This window comes from Phaseolus vulgaris, chromosome 11 (genome assembly GCF_051622355.1).
Source record: "Phaseolus vulgaris cultivar YP4 chromosome 11, ASM5162235v1, whole genome shotgun sequence".
Taxonomy (NCBI): domain Eukaryota; kingdom Viridiplantae; phylum Streptophyta; class Magnoliopsida; order Fabales; family Fabaceae; genus Phaseolus; species Phaseolus vulgaris.
Window position 1 is genome coordinate 36,357,061 of NC_143508.1, and position 23,380 is coordinate 36,380,440.

Consider the following 23,380-nt stretch of genomic DNA (forward strand, 5'->3'; position numbering starts at 1 on the left):
CCATGGAGAGCCTTCAGCTTGCAAATTTCTTCTCAACCACCACTCCATCAAAGAAATGTCAGGTAAAATTTAATACACAAATATTACGAATGTCATAATTATTAAAAATTTAATATAATTATGTGTGTACGAAATTGAAATAGTTTTAATTTAGAATGACTTAAGTTTGGACAATTTAAAATAGTTTTAATTTAGAATAAATTGATTAAATTATAAAAGAATTACTGAAATAAGTGTGATTTAACAATCTTAAATAATAAGAAGAGTAATATAAAAAGAAAAATATTTATAAACTTAGTTTTCAAAATTTTGTTTAAAAGTAGTGTTTTGATCTTTTATAAAAATTTAATATGATTGGTCTTTTGCTTAGAACTATATGGTGCATAGGAGATATCTCTGAAGTATTTTGAGATTTTTTTTAAGATACCTCAGGGAGATCTAAGGCACATAAGAACTAGATTTGCATGATTGAGTTTTATTATCAATCACAATATGAAATCAAATACAAATATTAGGACAAGACCTGAATCACTTACCACTAGACTTCCATCTTCAAAAACAGAAGTGTAGTTGGTGCTTATAGCAGATTATCATCATAGGCAACAAATTAGCATAGAAACTAGATATTTGGTTCCATTCCATTTACAATAATTTTTTACTTTGCCTGCATATAAAAGCAGCTCAGTGGTTCCACAACTATATGAGCAACATCAACAACTCGAGTTCGTCTAACCGCAAAGGACAATCTTTAAGGATTTATGCAACCTAAAAAGAACAAAGTGTAGACCTTAACTGAAAGGTCCTAGCAAAATCAAAAAGCAATAGAAAAATGGGAACACTTTTCTCATTGCATACGTAAGATACAAAGATTAATTTTTAAATTCGAAATATAAATATAATGCTTAAAGAAAGTCGCATTTGTTTTCAACTTGTTCACTATATTTTCCTCTGAGATTTAAATTATTCTTAGAAAAAAATCAAAAAACACCAAACCTAGTATTATAGACGTAAAAGGAAAAGTATATTTACAAATTTACCTTGATAGAAATTATTATTATTATTATTATTATTATTATTATTATTATTATTATTATTATTATTATCTGTAATGTATTTGTTCCAGATCATAGAATGAATAATAATAATAGTCATGGAATATAAAATGGAAGAACTTAAAATATTCATAAGAAATATTGTGTTGGAATACTGAAAGAAGATTGCAAAAGACTTACACAAACCATGGGAGACAGTTGCTCAAGAAGAAAACAGTTTATTTCATAGACAAAACTTTTATACAAGTTTCTTAGTGAACTCTCTACTCAACTCTGTCTTTCTTATCTGGAAGAGCTTCTTGATATAGGCACACTACATTACTTACGACAACTAGATTTACATTATTGTTCAGAAAAGTCTACATTATTATTCAGATTCCAAATTATTGTTATCTTGGAAAATCTTCTTTTTGTTGTTATGTGGAAAAATCTTCTGCCTCTTGCCACGGTTGCCAAATGCTCCAACTACTGTTCTTTGATACTTTTTACTTTGTATTGATGTCAGAAAATGTATTGACACATTACGGTTAATGATTCTTCAATAATACATGTCTTCATTGCAGAGATAAGGATTGGATTGTGATGATTCATTATCAGTACTGACTTTGTCTGAGCCTTTTGAAGAAGTATCTTTTTGAAGAGCTCTTTCAAACTCTTCTTTGGAGGTTGTTGATGCTAAGGATGCTATTAATTGTTGTTTCTCTACTAAGAAGAATGCATCTTGTTTGAGTGCAGGGCTATCTTTGCTTCTTGAATTATGCTTTATCCATTCTTTAATCCTGTTCTTGCACACTAATTTATTATTGAACTTCTTCCACCATTTTATCTTTATCTTTCTTGATAACATCCTGATTTTGACTCCTTCATATGGTTGTACCATAGTATAATCTCAAGCTACTATCCAAGTATTAGCTTGAGAGGCTTATGAAAGATATAAGCCTATATCCCAGTACAAATGTAGAATTTTTGTCAACAATACGTATACACTTCATTTATTTTTGTTGGAAATATTGAATGTAATGGTCCAAAGTTGACAAACCATTTTATGAATTCGAACCATCTTGGAAATTTTAAAGATACTCCTTTTTTGAACCAGATAAACCAAGAATGCTTCTCTCGATTGACAAATAATATGTTGGTCCATGCATCCATATAATCATAATAACTATATTGTTGTGAATCAAACATTCTTGAAAACGATTTTTTATTGTGGAGAGGTTGGTTCCACTCTTGAGGGGTTAGGACTTGTAGAACTTTTATTTTGGATAATTGGATATTTCCTTCATCAGCTTTATGATGGGATACTTCTATGGATTTTGTATCCACCAATATAAATTCATAAAAAGTTTTGGTTTTGCACATGTCTATTGGCAAATGATGGAAGTCTTGGGGAAACCAATTTTCAACTATTTGTCTTGGGTTTGGAGTTATCCATGTTTTTTCTAATATTAGTATTGGCATACTTTTGGGTTTTTCTGAATATTCCTATGAGGGTATTGATTTTGGGAAATCTGCTGGTAAAGTCTTTTGGGCTTATTAATACATTTTTGGTAATATAATGGGGGTGAACCTATTTGGAGGTATTAAGGAGTTCGATGATTGATGAAGAGTTTTTATAATTTCTTCTTAGGTAGAAGTTGGTTTGTGGGTGTTTGCTGGTTTTAAAGACAATGAAGAGGATGGACTTAATGATATTGATGAAAATGGTTTATTTGATCCCAGTGAGAAATCATATTGAGCTTTATTTATTGAACTAGATTCTTTATTTGATCTCAGTGGGGACCATAATCATCTTTTCCTTTTAACTTGACACTCATATTGAAGCCTGTAAAACTTCTTTTGTTAAAAAATCTGGTAAAGAATTATCTTTTCCTTTAATATGTTCTATTTCAAAATCAAAACAAGATAATAAAGCTTGTCATCTTTCTAAAATATGTGTAGAAACCAGATTTTGAACGTCTTTAGTTAACTGCTTTACAATTAGTACAAATTAATTTTTTTATTAAATAGATTGTCTTGAAATTGTTGCAAACACAAAACTATTGAAAGTATTTATTTTTTTAAAAGTAGAATATTTTTATTGAGAAAAATGTCAGATTCATGAATGATATCTGACTACTTGATCTTTTGATTTTTTTTAAAGCTTTTGTTTTAAAATTTCTCCATATCCTAAATCAGAGGCATCTATTTCACAATAAGAAAAGTTTAAAGGTCAGGTATTCCTAGACAAGGTAGTTTTCTAACTATTTCTTTTCTTTGTTTTATGGCTTTGGTCATATCTTCATTCCAAACTGGAGGGTCTTTTCTTAATCTTGCATATAATGGGGCACAAATTATTCTAATATTGGAATAAAATCTACTATATAATTTACACACCCTAAAAATCTTTGCAACTATTGTTTTTCTATTATTTATTCTGAAAATTTATTTGTAAATTCCAATGACCTTTGTATGGGTGTGATAGTTTCTTGATATATTTCATATCCTAAAAATCTTATCTTTGTCTGAAATATTTTTATCTTTTTCTTTGAAACTACTAATCCATTTTCCTTAATTATTTTTACAAATTCCTCCAAATGTTCTTTATGTTCATTAATATTTTTCGAGAATATTAAAACATCGTCTAAATATAGTATAGAAAATTTCATATAAGGATAAAATATATTATTCATAATATTTTGAAATTCACTAGGAGAATTTTTTAGTCCTCGAAGCATTACATTCCATTCCATTCATAATGTCTAAAAGGTACTAGAAAAGAAAGTTTATATTTATCTTTTTCATCTATAGAGATTTGATAGTATTCTGATTTTAAATCAAATTTTGAGAATATTGTAGCATCATGTATTCTTTTTATCATATCACTTTTATAAGGTAATGGATACCTAATCCATTTTAATACCTTATTTAATTCTTTAAAATTAATTACTAACCTTGGTGCTTGATAACTGTCGTTTTGCTGTCAAATTAGTATGATTTTAGCGTAGACTTGTCTAGCACTAGAGAGATGATGGTATAATTGTGGTAAGATGATTCCATGTCGTCTTCTAGCGAATCCAATAGTAAAATTACAAAATTAGTGTTTAGAATCTATCTGCAAGCAATAAAAGTTAGCAATAATAATAATAATAATGATAAAAAGGGGTTGTGATAGTTGTGCAGAAAATATAAAAGTGATTAAAATAACAAATAAAAAGCGGTTGATCCCCAAGTTCTTCCACCATTGAATTCTTCACAAGTTCTCTAAAGATTAATCCTTTCTCAATCCTCCAACAGAGCTAAACTAGATTGAACATGTGCTGATCTGATTCAACTAAAACTCATCAGTAAAGCATGGGTCCACTAGTTTAATCAATACTCACTTTGTTCCATGCGTATACTTCATGGGAATGCTTATCTCCTCTCTCTTGAATCATGCGCCCGAGAAATTAATTAGAACAATACGAACTAGCTAAGAAACCAAAGTTTAAAATAAGGAAGACTCTCAATCATGCGTTCAAAAACAACCTCTCACAAAAACCAGTTTCCTAAGAGATTAGAATGTTAAAATAACTTCTGTAGAGAATTAATAAACAAAACTTTTATTGAACAAAACCTCAAAACTCAATGGGGAATTACAAAAGAATAAACTAAAAAGGTTTAGCCTTCAATGCGAAAGCAAAACAAAAGAATTACAAAAAGAAAAGAAAACTAGGTCTAGAATGTGTTTAATCTTCTAAAATGCGATCTAAAAACTCACAAAACTGGCTTATAAGGTGAGGTTTGTACCCACTTATATATTATGAAATATTCTAATCATTAGTCGATGTGGGATCTCCAACACCCTCCTCACGTCGAGGCTACCAACTCGTGCGTAGGACTATATATTATGGGTGGTCTGATAACAACCCGATAACAGGTGGCTTGATAAGGCCAACAAACAATTGCTAGGATAAACTCAAAATGGCTCTGGTACCATATTAAGAGGTGGACTTTGCGTAACTCAACCTCATAAAACCGACTTATAAGGTGAGGTTTGCACCCACTTATATACTATGAAATGTCATAATCTCTAGTCGATGTGGGATCTCCAACAATAATTAAACTTAGCATCGTCGTTAGGGACACTACGTGAGAAAACAATTGTGAGTAAATTGTCATCATTGGGGACACTACCTGGGAAATAAAAATGAGTAAAATGCACCTAAGGAGAGCGAAATGACCATGAAGACAAAAAAGAAAAATGAAATTAAGGAGAGCGAAATGGCCACGAAGAAGATGTAGGGTTTTTGGAAGGAATTTCGAGATTAGGAGTTTGAAAGTGTGAGACAGAAATGAGAAATTGAAAGTGAGAAAATGAAAATGTGAGACAAAAATCTTTTAATGTTTTATTTTTTTCTCATTAAATAACTTAGCTTGGGCTAAGGTGACAAAAAACGTCCACATCACCTTAGTGTCGTCTAGACCTACGCTAAATGTAATAAAATATTAACTTGCATCCACTTTGTGTCCTCATTCTAGACTCAATATTTTTCTGTCACTTTTTTTTTTCATTACATCTACTTTGTGTCCCCATTTTAGACATTAAGTTATTATTATTGTTTTAATATTTTTAGTGTGAGTTAAAGATGTCCATTATGGACACAATATTTGACATTTATTTTTGTGTCCAACTTGAGTAGACTTCACCCATGGTAGTGGATTCTTTTTTATAGCCTCTGATGACTTTTTACAACAAGTGCACCGCGTTGTCAAAAGTAATAATTTGTCCCTAAGGACGAATATCGATCCCACAAGGAACAATTGAATTTTCAAGTACAATATTCTCTAAATATAAAACAGAACAATAAAAAGTTGGTTTAAAATTGTTATAATGGCAAGAATTAACAGGAAAAACAAATCAAAGTTTTTTTGCTTCAATTGGAAAAATAGGGATTGGGTTTCATCTTTTCTCACTCCTACGGATTTTGATTAGCATGTAAACATTAAGTTCGTTGATTGAAATTCATGCCTGTAGAAAAATCATTTATATCTATTTCTCGCATATAAAATTCTTAAGAATGTTTCCTAAATATCAATTTCTTGCATATTTATAAAAAAAAATTAGAATCACGCTCCGACGTTAATAGCAATTAACATTTTCAAGTCTATTTATAGCACTCAAATATATTAAGTATTGTTGTTTAGGTCAGAACTCTAAAAATATCATCCAGTGAGATTTAAGATTCTCAAACATATCATAACTATTTAGAAGCAAAACAACAATACCAATAATCAGTCAAGAACAAAATATTATATCATATTTAAATATCAGCTCAATACATAAGAGTTCGAACAAATTACTCTCAATCCCAAAGGGTAGAATTAGCCACACTTACTTCTAGCACCTTCCATTCTACCAATTGGTTACAATTCACTCAATGATATTTTCCTCTCAATCTGACACACTAGAGTTATGCCTCTAGCCCTCTATTTAACCTAATTCACTAGGGTTAGGTGACTTCATGCATCACACTAATGGGCTTAATGATAAAAACATAAAATGACCCAATGTATCTGACGCATTCTCGCTCAAGCGAGAATCTCTACTGCTGAGTTGGAATTTTTTCTCTCTTTTGAATGTTTTGGACCTTCCAACTTTCTCCTTTAGGTTATATTATTCTTATTTAGTTCAAATCTTCATTCTTCCCTATAAACCTGCAATTAACACCAAATTTGGGAATAAAATGCTTTTATTCAAATAAATATCATAAACAATGTAAAAAGGTATAAATTCATAAATTATGGATTATTTTATATGTAAATTAGCAATTAATATTCAAAAGTGTCTATATTTTAATATGAAATATTATTGAATTTAAACACTTATCATCCTCCACTTTTTGTTGGAAGCTAAAATAGATTTTTCTTGTAGTGTTCTATTTTTAAGGCTTTCATTACATAAAACCCCGCACAACTCCAGGTGATTTTGAGGTCCTTATTAATCCTTTATCTAAGTATTCTTGGTTTCATTTTTTTAATATTCCAAATATTGTTGATTCATGTGTATCAGTTTAGCTTTTGTAGGTATTTGTTTCTCATCAAAATTATCTATATATGGTAATGAGACGATATATTTTTTTATGTACCAAAAGGTTATGGGATTTGTTTCACATATTTCCTTTTTACTTTTTCTTCGTAATCTTTAATAAGGTTTTTAAGATTAGGTGATTTTAGTTGCACCTCTATTCTTCTAAATCTAATTTCTTTATTTACTAAATTTATTTGTTTTTTCTTACTTTATATAAAATATATTAAAGGTTCTCTTAATAGATTTAATTCTCTGGTGGTTCTAGGGGTATTTATAAATTTAAAGCATATTTCTTTCCCTAAGGTTTGAGATATTAATCATTTTTCTGTTACTTGAAAATGATATAATAATTTTAAAAAGAGAGTTCCTAGAATCATTATGGTATTCATATTTTTTATTAATAGAAAGGAAGTACTATAACATATTGTATTCTTACGTATTTTAGCATTAGATAATTTCTATTGAATATTCATTTTTGTCCCATTAGCACTAATTACTTTTCTTACGGTTTTTTCATAATATTGAGTAGGTATTATTCCTTCTTGAATATAATTAATATCTGCTCTTGAGTCTATGAAGATTATCATTTAAACGTTTCTTCTTTGATTATTAGGGTTACTTCAGTATGTCATATTTATGGGTGGTAATTAGACTTAACATGCTAATATAAGTTTCTGTATTATTCCTTTCTATATAATTTTGATTTGAATCGGTATCTTGTTTATTTAGATATCTTATTATTTATTTATCTTCTAATTCTAATAATCTATACTCTAATGAAATATCATATGCTTTCCATAATTGTATTTCTTGTTTAAGATTTTTAATTTATTCTTGTAAGTCTTTTGTAGTTATTTGATGATTGTGTGGTTTAAATCTATTATGGATATCTTTCATATTTATGGTTTTACCTTTTCTTGGGATTCTTCACTCCATTTTACTAAATTGTTTAATTGTGATAAAAATTAATTTTGCAAAGGAGATTCGTCTAATATATCTATTATTGATATTAAAACAGTTGCTTGGTTTAACAAATTTATACTCTTATAATTTGTACAGTTACATAAATCAGGTCCTAAGCAATAAATTTTTTCAGTTTCCTCTTCTGAATTTTCACTAGTACTGTCATATTCTATTTGATCTAATTCTACTCACTATCATCTTCTATAGAGTTGTTTGATTCATCGGTGTCTGAATTAATTAATATATTAAGTAAACTTTGTTTTAATTTTTCATCTTCAATTTGATTTATCATTTTACTACTTTGCAACTATTTGCATAATGTTCTACCCTTTCACACTTTCAACACGTATTTTCTATTTTCTTAAATTTTTTATATTTAGATTTTCTTGTTGGCTTATTCTCTTGAAATTTAGTAACCTGCCTATTTTTGTTATAAAGCTTTCTATAAATTTTTCTTCCTATTTTATTTTGTTTCTTAATTATTTTGTTTTTTTCTAGCACTAGGCACTCTAATTGGTTCCATCCCATATTGTTGACATAAAGTGTCAATTTCTCTTTTATTTATCATACTTTCTTTCTAAGTTTATTCTGTAATTTAAAATCTGTACAAATTTGAATTCTTGTATCTATTACTATATTATTACTATATTGTGTATTTGTCCATAAGTTAATGAATAAGTATTGGTTTGCAGTAATGTCTTTCTAGATTATTTTAACTTTTTTCAAAAAGAGTTTTGCCATAATGAATCATAATCTAACTGTTTCTATTTTTTTTAATAGTTCTTGATTTGTTTATTGTGTTTATATTTTGTTAATATTTTTTATTTTGATTTATTTATATATTTGTTTTTATTTTTTTTATTTTATTACATATTTTATTTTCTTTTAATTTGAAGATCTGCTTTCATTGTTTTAATCTTTATTTTGAATTTATTTGTTTTCAGATTTATTATGCTTTTAATTTATTTTAAGATTTTTGAATTTATTTATTTATTTTATTTTCATATTTATTTTAAACTTATTTTATTTTATTTCAATTTTATATTTTAAAAAGTTTACTGCTAGTGAATATTTTCAAGTTTTTATTTTTTAATGTGAATATTTTAAAAGTTTCTTTTAGTTTTTATTTTTTTTATGTGAATATTTTTTTTTAGTTTTTATTTTTTATGTAAATATTTTAAAATTTTTTATTTTTTATTTTTTTATGTGAATAATTTTTTTAGTTTTTGTTTTTTAAGATCTGTACATTGTTCTAATGATTTTTGTTTTCTTTTTTCTTTTGAATATGTTTAATGTTTTAATTTGTTTTAAAGTCATCTTGTCCTTCTGTTACAACTTTTACATGCACCCCATAAGTTGTGGTTTTGTTGCCTTCACTCCATGCCTTTGTATGGAACTTGTACCCATTAATGAAGTACATGTTGCACGATTTTACATGCTTTCATGTTTGGGTCAATCACCCAATTCTTCTCCTCATGAACATATGAAATGGTCACATACATACTAATATGTAAATTGATTACAATAATTAATTATAAGCACAAATTATACAACACTTACGTAGTTGTTAAACTATTACCGAAATTGTTTATGTATACTCATTGAAGCCTCTTCATTATTGTTGGAGTGAACTTGTAAGAACAATCTTGAAATTAATATGTAATCAGTCATACAATTGCAATTTAAACGTAATAAATACAAATTGTGTTGTACTTAACTTACTCAAGTATTTGTTTGACTTCATTTTAATTGATGAGTATATGTACATGGGCTGAACAATACTCAACTTCATTTAGCCAATATTCTTTGCATGATCCACTAGACCGCGACCACATTTGTTGAGAATGAACAATGTTGATTCAACTTCCTTATTTGAACTAGTTTAAGGATTTATTCTCAAACTTATATTTGGAAACAAACTTTAATGGAGGACCATTCTAGCCACTAAAAGTTTTTATCAAAACTTATTTTTCTAGAGAATTCTTCTTCTGTAACCTTGTAAAAACTATATAAAGTAAATAAAATTTCAATTTCAGATGCCTACATGGCACACACAAGAAGCCACATAAGCTTCCAACATGGTACCTTCCTTTTTCCTTCCTTCCTTCTCCGCAAGGTGACTCTTCCACTCTTTCATGAAGCACATGGGGTGCCTCATGCATGCCTTTTCCACTCCCTTGTGCCACATGACCATTTTCTAATGGAGAGCTTTTAAAGACATGGACTGTCACATGACACTCCATGAATGGAGAGTTTTTAGAAGTTCCAATAGTCATCTTTAGGAGACTTATGGCTCTATAAAAAGGGAGTCTGTCTTGTAATATTTTAAGACTTGAATATTGTAATGAATTTCTTCTTATTTGGTTTAAAAACTTCTCTCAAGTCTTATTTTATCCTGCTTTCACTTTTTAGTGTAAAAGCCATAGAGATAGCTAAAAGCCATAGAGATAGCTAATGAATATTCAGTCTTGATTGATATTGATGCACATATAAAAATTATTCATATCGATTCCTCGAATATTTATAAAGCTATTAAGAGAGTCTTCTAAATATCGATTCCTCGCATATTTATAAAGCTCTTTATCATTACAAATAGATGTTATAAAGCAATTGACATTTCAAATCTATTCCTAGCATTCAAATTTGTTAAGCATTATCATTTAGTTAAGATTCTTAGAAATACTTTCCAGTAAGATCTAAGGATCAAAATCATGAATAATTCAAGCTTTGAGAATAAAATGACAATACCAATCGACTATCAAGAACTAAAATATTATAGATAAATATCACCTCAATACATAAGAGAACTGAAATATTATAGAACCTCAATACATAAGAGTTTGAACAAATTACTCCCAATCCCAAAGGGAAGAATTAACAACTCATGTTGCCATTACAAACATGGAAACACAAGAAAAAAAGATATAGGATGTTTCTCCTTGATGGTTGCCTCCTCTAGGGTTTTCTATCTCTTTCTATTTTCCCAATGATGTATGGGGTTATTCCTCACTCTCATATTTAACCTAGTTAGACTTGAGTTAAGTGAATTCTTACCTAGGCGAGTTATTACTTGCTTGGACTAGTTTGATGAGAAAAAGCCCAACTTCTTTGGAGTGAACTCACCTGGGCGAACATTGAGCGAGTTCCTCTGGAGTGAGATTGCTTGGGCAAGTTTGGGGCGAGTTTTGAATGTTCCAACTTTCCCTTTTACCCCATTCATCTCAATTTTCCCCTAGAATCCTGAAATTAACACAAATTTGGGAATAAATCGTTCTTATTCATATTATAATCACAAAATATGTAAAATCATTTTAATTCATAAATTAGGTGTTGAATTATAGCTATTTTATCAATAAATATTCATAGTGCCTATATTTTAATATGAAATATTACTAAAATATGACACTTATCACTACCCTTGCTAAATTAGGCACAAATAGTTTTACATCTCCCATCAACCTACACCACATGTCAAGTTTTAGGTATTGAACGATACGTACGGACAACAAAATTGAGAATAGGCGGTTACCTTTCAATGAAAAAAAATAACTAGACGAACCCTAAGTGATAGTAAAACTGACACTGAGCCAATTGATACAGTTTCACACTAAGAATTGGAAAAACTATTACAGTGTATCTTAGTGGGCTGGCCTTTGGAGCATTCTGTCAATAGTTGTACAAAAGTAAAATAATGAAAAAGTTTACACAAATTTCCATGACATTAAAAGTCAAGCAATTTTTTTTTTTCGTGCTCCTCTTTGGGTGATCTGACAATACAGTCAGCAAAGGTGACTTAGAGTTCTTTAAAACTTGCTCAAATTGCTCCTCTTGGTACTCCTCTTACCCTTGGTAGGAGGAAAAAAACCTTAAGCTGCTAGGCTTCTTAGAAGTAGAAGACTTGTGCTTCAAAAGTCCTTATCCAATAATTACTACTCAAGGAGGTCAAGAAATGAAAAATAATAAAAGTAAATTGGGAGAGCTAAACCATAAGCTGGATTTAATGTGAATAAGACAAAACGAATGCCAAAAATAGAGAAAATAAACTCCATTTTCATACTTTTCACTAATGCGATGTGCACTCATCCAACTTTGGTCCATAACTATGTAGGGTACAAGATCCATCATCATTAACCATGCAATATGTGATTTTCACTAGTGTAATTGAAGGTAAGCCCAACCCATTCAGAAAAACATTTTTCATTATTCGCTAACACATACAAAGTCTATTATCTTAAATTCGATAAAATTTTGACAATATTTCACTTTGGTCTCTAAAATACAAGAAATGAATTATTATTATTATTATTATTATTAATAATATAATTAATAATAATATAATTAATAATAATAATAATTAATATTAATAATAATAATAATTAATATTAATAATAATAATAATAATTAATAATAATAATAATAATAATATCTAATATTATTATTAATGTTCTTTTTATCATCAATAACAATATTATTATTAATAATAATTGTAAGAAGAAAAATATTAATAATAATATATTATTATTATTAACAATGTTAATAATAATAATAATAATAATAATAATTTTGAATATTAATTTTATAATGGTTTGAATTTCGATTTGTAGATTTAGAAACATGTTTAATAATGAAAAATAATGCAAAATGTATTGTATTTTTATTTTTATTAGTGAATTAATTAAATATGCTTTAAAATATCCATAATTTCATAAACGTGGATTAACTAACCACGTTTTAAAAACCATTGTCTCCATTAAAGGAAATTTTAGTTAAATATGATTTAAAAAAACTACAATTAAAGGTTACGTTTTTATTATTTTGGACCACACTTTTTTAATATGATTTATTCTCTTTTTTTTTTAAATGTCATTGTCACAAAATTGTGGATTAAATATCCATGACTTAAAAAACCTGTTCTAAAGTGATTCATAAGCCACATTTCTAAAAGTGTTGCATTTTTCATTTTTAGGCCACATCTATGTGTTTACTTTTAAATCACGATTTCAATGGTTTTATAATGTGATATTTGGTTGGCATTAAAACCATTACATATTCTATATTTAGAAAACAATTATATATGTGTGACTTAGTTCAGTTTGTGTTGTGATTCTTGGATGAGCTCAAGCTTTTTGGGCAATTGAAAATGAATGTTCTCCCCCACTCTTTTGTTGCCTAGTACAATCATAGTTTGCATTCCTTCATAATTCTTTTAGAGTAGATACTCCATGTGTTTTTTTTTTTAGGTTACTCAATCTTGATAAGCGATTCATTACGTCATTAGATGAAGAAAAATATTATGACTTATAGTAAAAGCCTTAAACATTAATGGCTTGAGAAAATTTTATGCGAGTGCCATGGTGGAGGAAAAATGTTCTTGTCGAAATGTATAGAATGAGAGTAACGAGAAAAAGAGGTAAATATATATATATATATATATATATATATATATATATATATATATATATATATGTATGTATTTACAGATCTTTGATTTCTCTAAATGAGATTGAGTAATAGAATATATATATATTTTTTTTGTTTTTTTATGGTGCTCCTTGCACATTATTAAGCTAATAAAGTAGTTAAATTATTGGTATTAGAAGTGAGTAGGTGCTCTTATATAATTTTATTATATCAAATACTATTTAAGATGGAGGGATATTCCAAGGAGTAATCAGTTTCTTCAAAAACAACTATGACTCGACACTAGGATTTATATACTCATAACAATTATTTTATAATAATTTGACGGAAAAATAAATTACCGATGACACAAATTTATTAAACAGAATGTATATTATATAATAAGGATTTCGATTTAGTCCCACACCTACAAACACGTCTTCCATTGATTTTTTTATTACTACGTGCTTTATCATTTGTTGAATAAATAGAGACTTGACTCCGACTGATACTTTAAGAGTACTATTATATACGCGCATTATCTCTTTAAGCAGGTGAGTTTTCACCTTCTGCAATGGCTTCCAACAAAATTCAACGCAGCTCTTCATCACACACTCAGAATTTTGATGTGTTTGTTAGCTTTAGAGGTGCAGATACTCGTAACGGTTTCACAAATCATCTTTTTGCAGCCCTTCAAAGAAAAGGAGTTGTTGTCTTCAAAGATGACCAAACAATCGAGAAAGGGGACTTCTTGGAGTCGGAGCTCTTGTACGCAATTGAAGGATCACAAGTTTTTATTGTTGTCTTCTCAAAGGACTATGCATCATCCACATGGTGCATGAAAGAGCTTACAAAGATTGTTGAATGGGTTGAAGAAACGGGTCGAAGCTTGCTCCCTATTTTCTATGATGTCACTCCTTCTGAGGTCCGAAAACAGACTGGGGAGTTTGCAAAAGCTTTTGATGAACACGAAGAAAGGTTCAAAGATGACTTGGAAATGGTAAAAAAATGGAGGGCAACTCTCAGAACATGTAGCGATCGTTGTGGGTGGGATGTTCAAAATAAGTAAGTACACATAGCCATATTTTTATGTGTTATATATTTTATTTTGTTTTTGAAAGTCTTAACTAAGCTCTTAGTCATTATTGAACTTTGGCTGCACAGGCAACAATACGAAGAAATTGAAAACGTCGTTGAAAAGGTAATCCACATATTGGGTCGAAATCAAATTTGGAGTTTTGAAGATGATTTAGTTGATATGCATTCTCGTGTTAAACAAGTGGAAGAACTTCTAGATTTGAGTGTAAGTGATAGTGTTCGACTTGTGGGAATATGTGGGATGGGTGGAATAGGAAAGACGACACTTGCAACTTCATTGTTTAATAAAATCTCTCATCAATATAATGCTTGTTGTTACATTGATGATTTAAGCAAAATTTATTTTGATCTTGGAGCATCATCTGCACAAAAACAACTTCTTTGTCAAGTTCTAAATCAAGGAAATATTGAGATACACTATGTTTCCCATGGAACTATGTTGATGAAAACTAGGCTACGTCACTTAAAGACGCTTGTTGTTCTTGATAATGTTGATAAAGTTGAACAGTTAGAGAAATTGGGTTTGCATCCTGAATATCTAGGTGCAGGGAGTAGAATCATCATAATTTCTAGAGATTGTCATATCTTAGAAAATTTCAGAGTAAATGAAGTTTACAATGTTCAACTCTTGGAAGACACTCAAGCTCTTCAATTACTTTGTAAAAAAGCTTTCAAATCTAATGATATCAAAGTAGAATATAAAGAGTTGGCATTTGATGTTCTGAAGTATGTGAAAGGTCTTCCATTAGCAATTAAAGTATTGGGCTCATTTTTACTTGATCGAGATGTTTCTGAATGGAGAGGTGCATTGACTAGAATGAAAGAAAATCCAAGCAAAGATATCATGAATGTGTTGCGAATAAGTTTTAACGGATTGGAGAATCTAGAGAAAGAAATATTTTTAGATATTGCTTGTTTCGTATCAAGTCAATATTTCTTTTGGGAGTCAGAAGTGAATAAATATCTAGGCTATCGACAATTTTATCCCGATATCGGTATGAAAGTTTTGATTGAGAAATCACTTATAATTTGCCAAGGAGGGGAAATTAAAATGCACGACTTGTTGAAAGAGTTGGGTAAGAGTGTTGTCCGAGAAAAAGAACCCAAGGAACCAAGAAAGTGGAGTAGGTTATGGAGCTACAAGGATTTTCGAAAAGTCATGAAAATAAATAAGGTAAAATAATTCTTTTAATATACATTCTTAGCTCGTCATTTTTCATAAATTTATAAAATTATTGAAAAAATGTAATATTTTTTCCTCCATAAAATGTTTTAGGAAGCCAAAGATGTTGAAGCTATAGTTATTGACGTAGATCAAAAAGAGTTTCTCCAAGGAAGAATAAAAGTGGATGCTCTCTCAAAAATGAATCACCTAGAGTTGCTCATTCTTCAAAATGTGAATTGCTTTGGAACTCTCAATTATATTTCTAATGAACTAAGATATCTATTTTGGAATCAATTTCCTTTCATGTCTTTACCACCAATTTTTCATCCAGATCAACTTGTAGAATTAATGCTGCCAGATAGCAATATCAAGCAATTGTGGGAAGGAAAAAAGGTACTATATATTGTTAGTTTTTAGATTTCTTTGTCTAGAACAAACAAAAAGATGCTCTATGTCATATTTTCTCAACTTTCTTTTACAAGATTAAATTTCCTCTCTATTTAAATGATCAAATATAAAGATACTTCTTCTGGGTGGAGAGTTTAACTGTGGGTTATGACTCACCTTTTCTATTTTCTTATCATAATTGGGAGCTTACTTACCGTTGACAATTAATTGAAATTATTTGGAGGTTACTTACCGTTCACAATTAATTGTTATTAAAGGGAGGTTACTTACCATTAATTGTTTTTATTATTGTTGTCTCCTAGAACCACTATATTTCGTGGCTTCCTTCAAGCAATGTAACACAAACAAACAACAACATACACTTGCTTCCTCTCTCTTTTCATATACTCTATTTCTTCTCTTAGGTGTAAGTTTTTAACCCATCGGGGCTATTTATCTATTAGCCTGAGAGGAATTCATTGTACTCTCAGTACCATTATAGTGGAAGTTTTGGCTCTCTCGTCGGTGGTATTTTACCTCTATTTAAAGGGTTTTCCACCTAAAAATGTCTGGTATCATTATCATTTTCTTTGTTAATTTAATTTCTCATAAGCTTTGGTTGAAATTATCACACATCCACACACGATATCCCTACAAATTGGCATCAAAGCTTTTCGATAATACAACAAGGATTTGTTGTTCAATAATGTCGAAATTCGATATTGAGAAATTTGATGGTAAAATCAGCTTTGCTATCTGGCGAGTCCAAATGCTACATGTTCTCACCCATAATGGTTTAAAGAAAGTTCTGACAAGTAAAATGATGAGGCTAACCACTATGACGAAGGAGCAGTGGGATGAGATAGATGAAAAGGCATTGTGTGCAATCCAATTATGCTTGTCTCGTGAGGTGTTGTGTGAGGTCATCAACGAGAAAAAGTCTCTATACATGACCAAAAGTCTTGCAAACAAACTCTGGTTAAAAACTCTTTGCACTCCGAATGTCTGAGGGTACTCCCATCCAATCTCACCTTGATGAATTTAATTCCATCATAATTGATTTGGAAAATTTGGATGTTAAAATTGATGATGAGGATAAAGTCGTTCTACTTAATGTTTCTCTACCACCCTCGTATCAACAATTCAAAGAAATTATGTTATACGGTAATTATCTTACCTTAAGCTTTGATGATGTCAAGACTAATTTACTAGCCAAAGAAAAATTTGATACTGAAATTCATTCTGGAAGTTCTGGTGAATGATTAGTAGTTAGAGGGGGAAACCAAGAGAAAGGTAGGAATAGTAAATATAAATCTAGGTCAAAATCTAGAGGCAAAAACTCTGAATATTGTCGTTATTGCAAGAAAAAGGGACACGAGATCTCTGAATGTTATAAATTGAAAATAAGCAAGATAGAGAAGATAAGGGAAATGGTAAACAAGCAGAAAAATCTGCCGAAGCCAGTATTGTTGAAACTGAATCTGATGGGGATTGTTTTGTAGCTTCCAACACTAAACAAAGATGTAAAAATGAATGGATTTTTGATTCTAGTTGTACTTTTCACACGTCTCACAATAGAGACTGGTTTAGCACATATGAACCAGTTTATAATGGTCTTGTTTTGATGGGAGACGATGCTCAATGCAAAGTTGTTGGTGAAGGAACAATCAAAATCAAGACACATGATGGAATTGTTAAAACTTTAACAGGTGTCAGATATGTCCCTGAGTTGAAACGAAATCTCATTTCCTTAGCCACCCTTGAATCTCATGGGTGTAGATACTCAGTTGAAGGTGGAGTTTTAAAAGTTTCTAAAGGAGCTATTGTATTACTAAAGGCAATTCGATGTGATAGTTTGTATGTGTTGCAGGGTTCAACAGTTACAGGTTCTGCAGCTGTTGCCTCACCCAACAAAGATAACACCAAGTTGTGGCATATGAGATTAGGCCACATGAGTGAGAAGGGAATTCTAATCCTTAAGAAGAAAGGTCACCTTGGTAACCACCGTACTGGAAAGGTTGATTTTTGCGAACATTGATTTTTGGTAAGCAAAAAAAGGTTAGTTTTTCTAAAGCCATACAACAGAACCAAAGATACTTTGGATTATATTCATTCAGATCTTTGGGGCCCATCAAAAGTTCCCTCCAGAGGTAAATGTCATTATATGATGACAATTATTGATGATTTCTCACGAAAACTTTGGGTGTATTTTCTCAAACATAAGAATGAAGCATTTTCCACTTTTAAAGAGTAGAAATTATTGATTGAGAATCAAACTGGCAAGAAGATAAAGAGGCTAAGGACAGACAATGGCCTTGAGTTCTGTTCGAATGAATTCAATGATTTCTGCAAGAAGGAAGGCATTTCCAGACACTTCACCATCCCAAGGACTTCACAAAAGAACGGGGTTGTAGAAAGAATGAATAGAACTATCCTGGAGAGAGTTCGTTGCATGCTCTCCCATTCTCGTTTGAGGAAATCTTTTTGGGCTGAAGCGACTTCAACGACATGTTATATGATAAATCGCTCTCCTAATAGATCAATTGATTGCAACATTCCAGAAGAAGTTTGGTCAGGTAACCCTGTTGATTATTCTAATATTAAAATATTTGGTTGCCCTGCTTATTCTCATGTAAACGAGGGAAAATTAGAACCTCGTGCTAAGAAGTGCATTTTCTTGGGTTATGGTTTAGGGGTTAAAGGCTATCGTTTATATGACCCGAAATCTCACAAAGTAATTCACAGTCGGAATGTGACCTTTAATGAAAATGTTATGCTCTCTTCTGTAAAAGATACTGTCATTTCCTCAATTGATACAGGTGACCAGGAAGATGCTCAAGGAAAGGTGGAGTTTGAGATTAAAACACCCGCTCATGAGAAAAACGTTCCCAATTCCTCCAGTACTCAAGATGATCAAGTCACTGTTATTGATGGTACAAATGAACCTTTGAGTCCACATGAGCAATGTCCACCTCAACGACGAGGGTTACCACAACCGTGGTCTATGGCTCAAGAACTTCCACAACAGAGACCAAGAAAACCAACTCAAAGATTAATTGTAGAATCTGCCAACATTGCTTATTCTTTAACTATTGCATAAAAGATGGGTGAAGAAGGTGAACCTAAAAATTACTCTGAAGCTATCTCTAGTGACGACTCAACAAAGTGGATTGATGCTATGCAAGAATAAGTTGAGAGTCTTCTCAAAAACGAAACATGGGAATTGGTGAAGTTACCAGAAGGAAAACAAGTCATTAGTTACAAGTGGATCTTTAAGAGAAAAGAAGGGATCCCTGGTGTTGAGATTACAAGGAATAAAGCAATATTTATCGTAAGAGATTTTGATCAAGAGAAAGGTATTGACTTTAATGAAGTATTTTCTCTTGTTGTTCGTCATACTTCAATACGTATATTACTTGCTTTAGTTGCCTTGTATGATTTGGAGCTGGAACAATTAGATGTGAAAACTGCTTTTCTTCATGGTAATCTTGAGGAAGAGATTTACATCCAGCAGCCTGAGGGGTTCGTTGTTCCTGGAAAGGAGAACCATGTATGTTGTTTGAAGAAATCTTTTTACGGCTCGAAGCAATCACCAAGCCAATGGTATAAGAGGTTTGATTCTTTCATGGTTGGACATGGCTACTCCAAAAGTAGCTATGATAATTGTGTCTATTTTCAAAAGACATCCAATGGGTCATTTATATACTTGTTATATGTTGATGACATGTTGGTTGCCGCAAGAGATAAATTTTTAGTTAACAAGTTAAAGGCACAACTTAGTAGTGAATTTGATATGAAGGACTTAGGTCCTGCCAAGAAAATTTTAGGAATGGAGATCAACAGAGATCGTCAAGCTGGAAAAAAAATTCTATCAAAAAAGAAGTATGTTCTTAAGATGCTTGATAAATTTGGAATGCGAGATTGCAAAGCTGTTAATACTCCAATTGCCGCCCACTTCAAGTTGTCATCAGATCAATGTCCAAAATCAGACGAGGACAAAAGGCGCATGTCACATGTCCTGTATTCAAATGCAATTGGAAGTCTCATGTATGCTATGGTATGTACTAGACCTGATTTAGCTTATGCTGTTAGCATTGTTAGTAAGTTCATGCATAATCCAAGCAAGTCACACTGAGAAGCCGTTAAATGAATACTTCGTTATCTAAAAGGTTCTCCAGATCTTGGTTTGGTATTTGATCAACATAGAGTCGATCCTGGAGGAGCAGTTGGCTATGTTGATGCTGACTATGGTGGTGATTTAGATCAGAGAAGGTCACTTTTAGCCTACATTTTTACCCTATGTGAGTCTGTTATTAGTTGGTATTCTTCACTTCAAGCCATTGCGGCTTTGTCCACCATTGAAGCAGAATATATCGATGCTATAGAAGGTATGAAAGAGGCTATATGGCCTCGAGGCTTGGTAAGTGAACTTGGTCTTTAACAAGATGTTCTTGTTATATTTTGTGATAGTCAGAGTGTTGTCCACTTAACCAAGAACAACAAGTATCACTCAAGGACCAAACACATTGAAATTAAGTACCATTTTATCGGAGACATTGTTGATACAGGAGATATAATTGTTGAAAAAATTCATACGGCCGAAAATCCTGCAGACATGTTGACCAAGCCACTTCCACCGGCTAAGTTCGATCTTTGCCTGAACTTAGTTGGTATTATCCATACTTAATCAAGGTTTCATGGCGAGAGAGTGATCCAGTCAAAGGCAAGTCAAGGTGGAGATTTGTGGGTTATGACTCACCTTTTTTGTTTTCTTGTCATCATGATTGGGAGGTTACTAACCGTTGACAATTAATTGAAATTATTGGGAGGTTACTTACCGTCCACAATTAATTGTTATTAAAGGGAGGTTACTTACCATTTTGTTTTTATTATTGTTGTCTCCTAGAACCACTATATATAGTGGCTTCCTTCAAGCAATGTAACACACAAACAACAACATACACTTGCTTACTCTCTCTTTTCATATACTCTCTATTTCTTCTCTTGGGGGTAAGTGTTTAACCCATATAGAGAGAATTTGTTTTAGGACTATTTATCTATTAGCCTGAGAGGAATTCATTGTACTCCCAGTACCATTATAATGGAAGTTTTGACTCTCGTCGGTGGTTTTTTACCTCTGTTTTAAAGGGGTTTTCCACCTAAAAATTTCAGGTATCATTCTCATTTTCTTTGTTACTTTAATTTTTCATAATCTTTGGTTGAAATTATCACGCTTCCACACACGATATCCCTACATTAACTTTTTTTCATCTTTTAGTCCTCTAGTTGCACAAAAAAAATTAAAAAAAATTAAGGGTTATCCTTTTTAATGGAAAACTAAAATTTTCCTTACTTGTGTTTCAGTGTCTGCCTAATTTGAGAACGCTGGATCTGAGTCACTCAAAAAATCTTATTGAGACGCCAGATTTAACTGAGGTTCCAAGTCTTACGATTCTGAATCTTGAAGGATGTATAGAAATTGTGCAGATTCATCCATCCATTGGTATTCTAAGAGAACTTTGTCATTTGAATTTGAGAAATTGCAAAAAACTTGTCCTTAATCCAAATGTCATATCTGGGCTCAGTTCTCTTAAATTCTTAACTCTCTCTGGCTGTTCAAAATTAGTAAATAGTAAGATGTTAATGGACCCAAGGCACACAGAATATGTGGAGAAAGTTGATAAAAATACAAATGTCATCCAATTGCCAACATCCTCTGTATACAAACTTCTAATGTTGCCTTTCCAATTTTTCTCCCAACCAAAACCTCAAGATTCACTTGGTTTCTTATTGTCTTCTTTGTCTTGTATCCCATGTTTGTCGTATCTTGATATAAGCTTCTGCAATCTACTTCAAATCCCAGATGAAATTGGGAACTTGCGTTCTTTAATAAGATTAAATTTGGGGGGAAACAAATTTGTGACACTACCAAGCACCATCAAGCAACTTTCCAATCTTGAACATTTGAACTTGGAACACTGCAAGCAGCTGAAATATTTGCCCGAGCTTCCTACAATAAAAGAAAAAAGAATTGACAGATACCACTGTGGATTATACATTTTTGATTGCTCCAAGTTGAGTGATATGGAACACTGCTATAGCATAGTTTTTTCTTGGATGATGCAAAATCTTGAGGTGACGACTCCATCCGTTCATTCGTTTCTCACTTTTTCTGTGTACACTATTTATCTATAACTGAATTTGGTGGTTTCAGGTTTCCTTAATGCCTCCTATTTCCTCAAATAACATGTCAATTGTTATTCCTGGAACTCAAATTCCAAAGTGGTTCAATAATCAAAGTGCAAGTGCGTCAATTAGTGTGGACCCATCTGCTGTTATAGATGACCCAAATTGGATAGGTGTTGCCACTTGTGTTCTATTTGTCACACATGAAGATCCTATGAATTTGGGTGAAGAATATCATAATTATCGTTTGCATACTAGTATTGTATTCGGTGTCAATAATGTTTACCTTTGGCCAAAAACTTATTCAGTAGTTCCAATACATTTCATGAAGGATCTGGTGACAGTTGAATTAGATCACTTGTTGACAGTGTTTTACTCACGAGAAGAATTCATTCATCTTCTAAGCAGATATCCAAATACCATGCATGATCTTCATGGAGTTCAATTTGAAACTAATGTTAAAAGTCGTCAAGGTTTACGTGTTGTGGTGAAGAATTGCGGGTATCGTTGGGTATTTAAGGAGGATCTTCAACAATTAAATTCAAACATGTTTTTCGGAGGAAATTCTTCATCTCCAAAGAGAAGACTCCTAATAAGTGATTAACCATGGAGAGCCTTCAGCTTGGAAATTTCTTCTCAACCACCACTTCATCAAAGAAATGTTAGGTAAAATTTAATACACATATATTACGAATGTCATAATTATTAATAAATTACTCTATTTTTTTATTAATGACAAAATGTTGGTTTCTATCTGATATATTAAAGTTAAAATTTGTAGCACTCATCCATTTTTCTGGATGAAATAACTGAGGCAATCTAACTCCTTACATCATTTTACTAAGTGTCTAGTTTTACAATTTTCAAAGATGTGAAAATTGAAATGTAAACAAAAGCTAAAACTAAAAAAAGTAAATCTAAGAAATTATGTACATTACCTTGATAATCTCCTTTTAGAATTTTAGGAGTTATTTAAAAATTTAGTATAATTATGTGTGTACAAAGTTAAAATAGTTTTAATTTCGAATGACTTAAGTTTGTACAAATTTAAGATAGTTTTAATAATAAATTGACAAAATT

The 23,380-nt window shown here is 30.9% G+C and overlaps 1 protein-coding gene across 1 annotated transcript; it reads left to right on the forward strand.

Moving 5' to 3' along the window:
• Positions 1-13,988: 13,988 nt before the first annotated feature.
• LOC137806317 (TMV resistance protein N-like) lies at positions 13,989-22,985 on the forward strand. Its single transcript, XM_090297862.1, has 5 exons — positions 13,989-14,529; positions 14,629-15,736; positions 15,839-16,120; positions 21,479-22,249; positions 22,329-22,985. Exons 1-5 carry the CDS (start codon positions 14,039-14,041, stop codon positions 22,902-22,904), a joined length of 3,228 nt encoding a protein of 1,075 aa, XP_090153988.1. The 5' UTR covers positions 13,989-14,038; the 3' UTR covers positions 22,905-22,985.
• Positions 22,986-23,380: the final 395 nt, after the last annotated feature.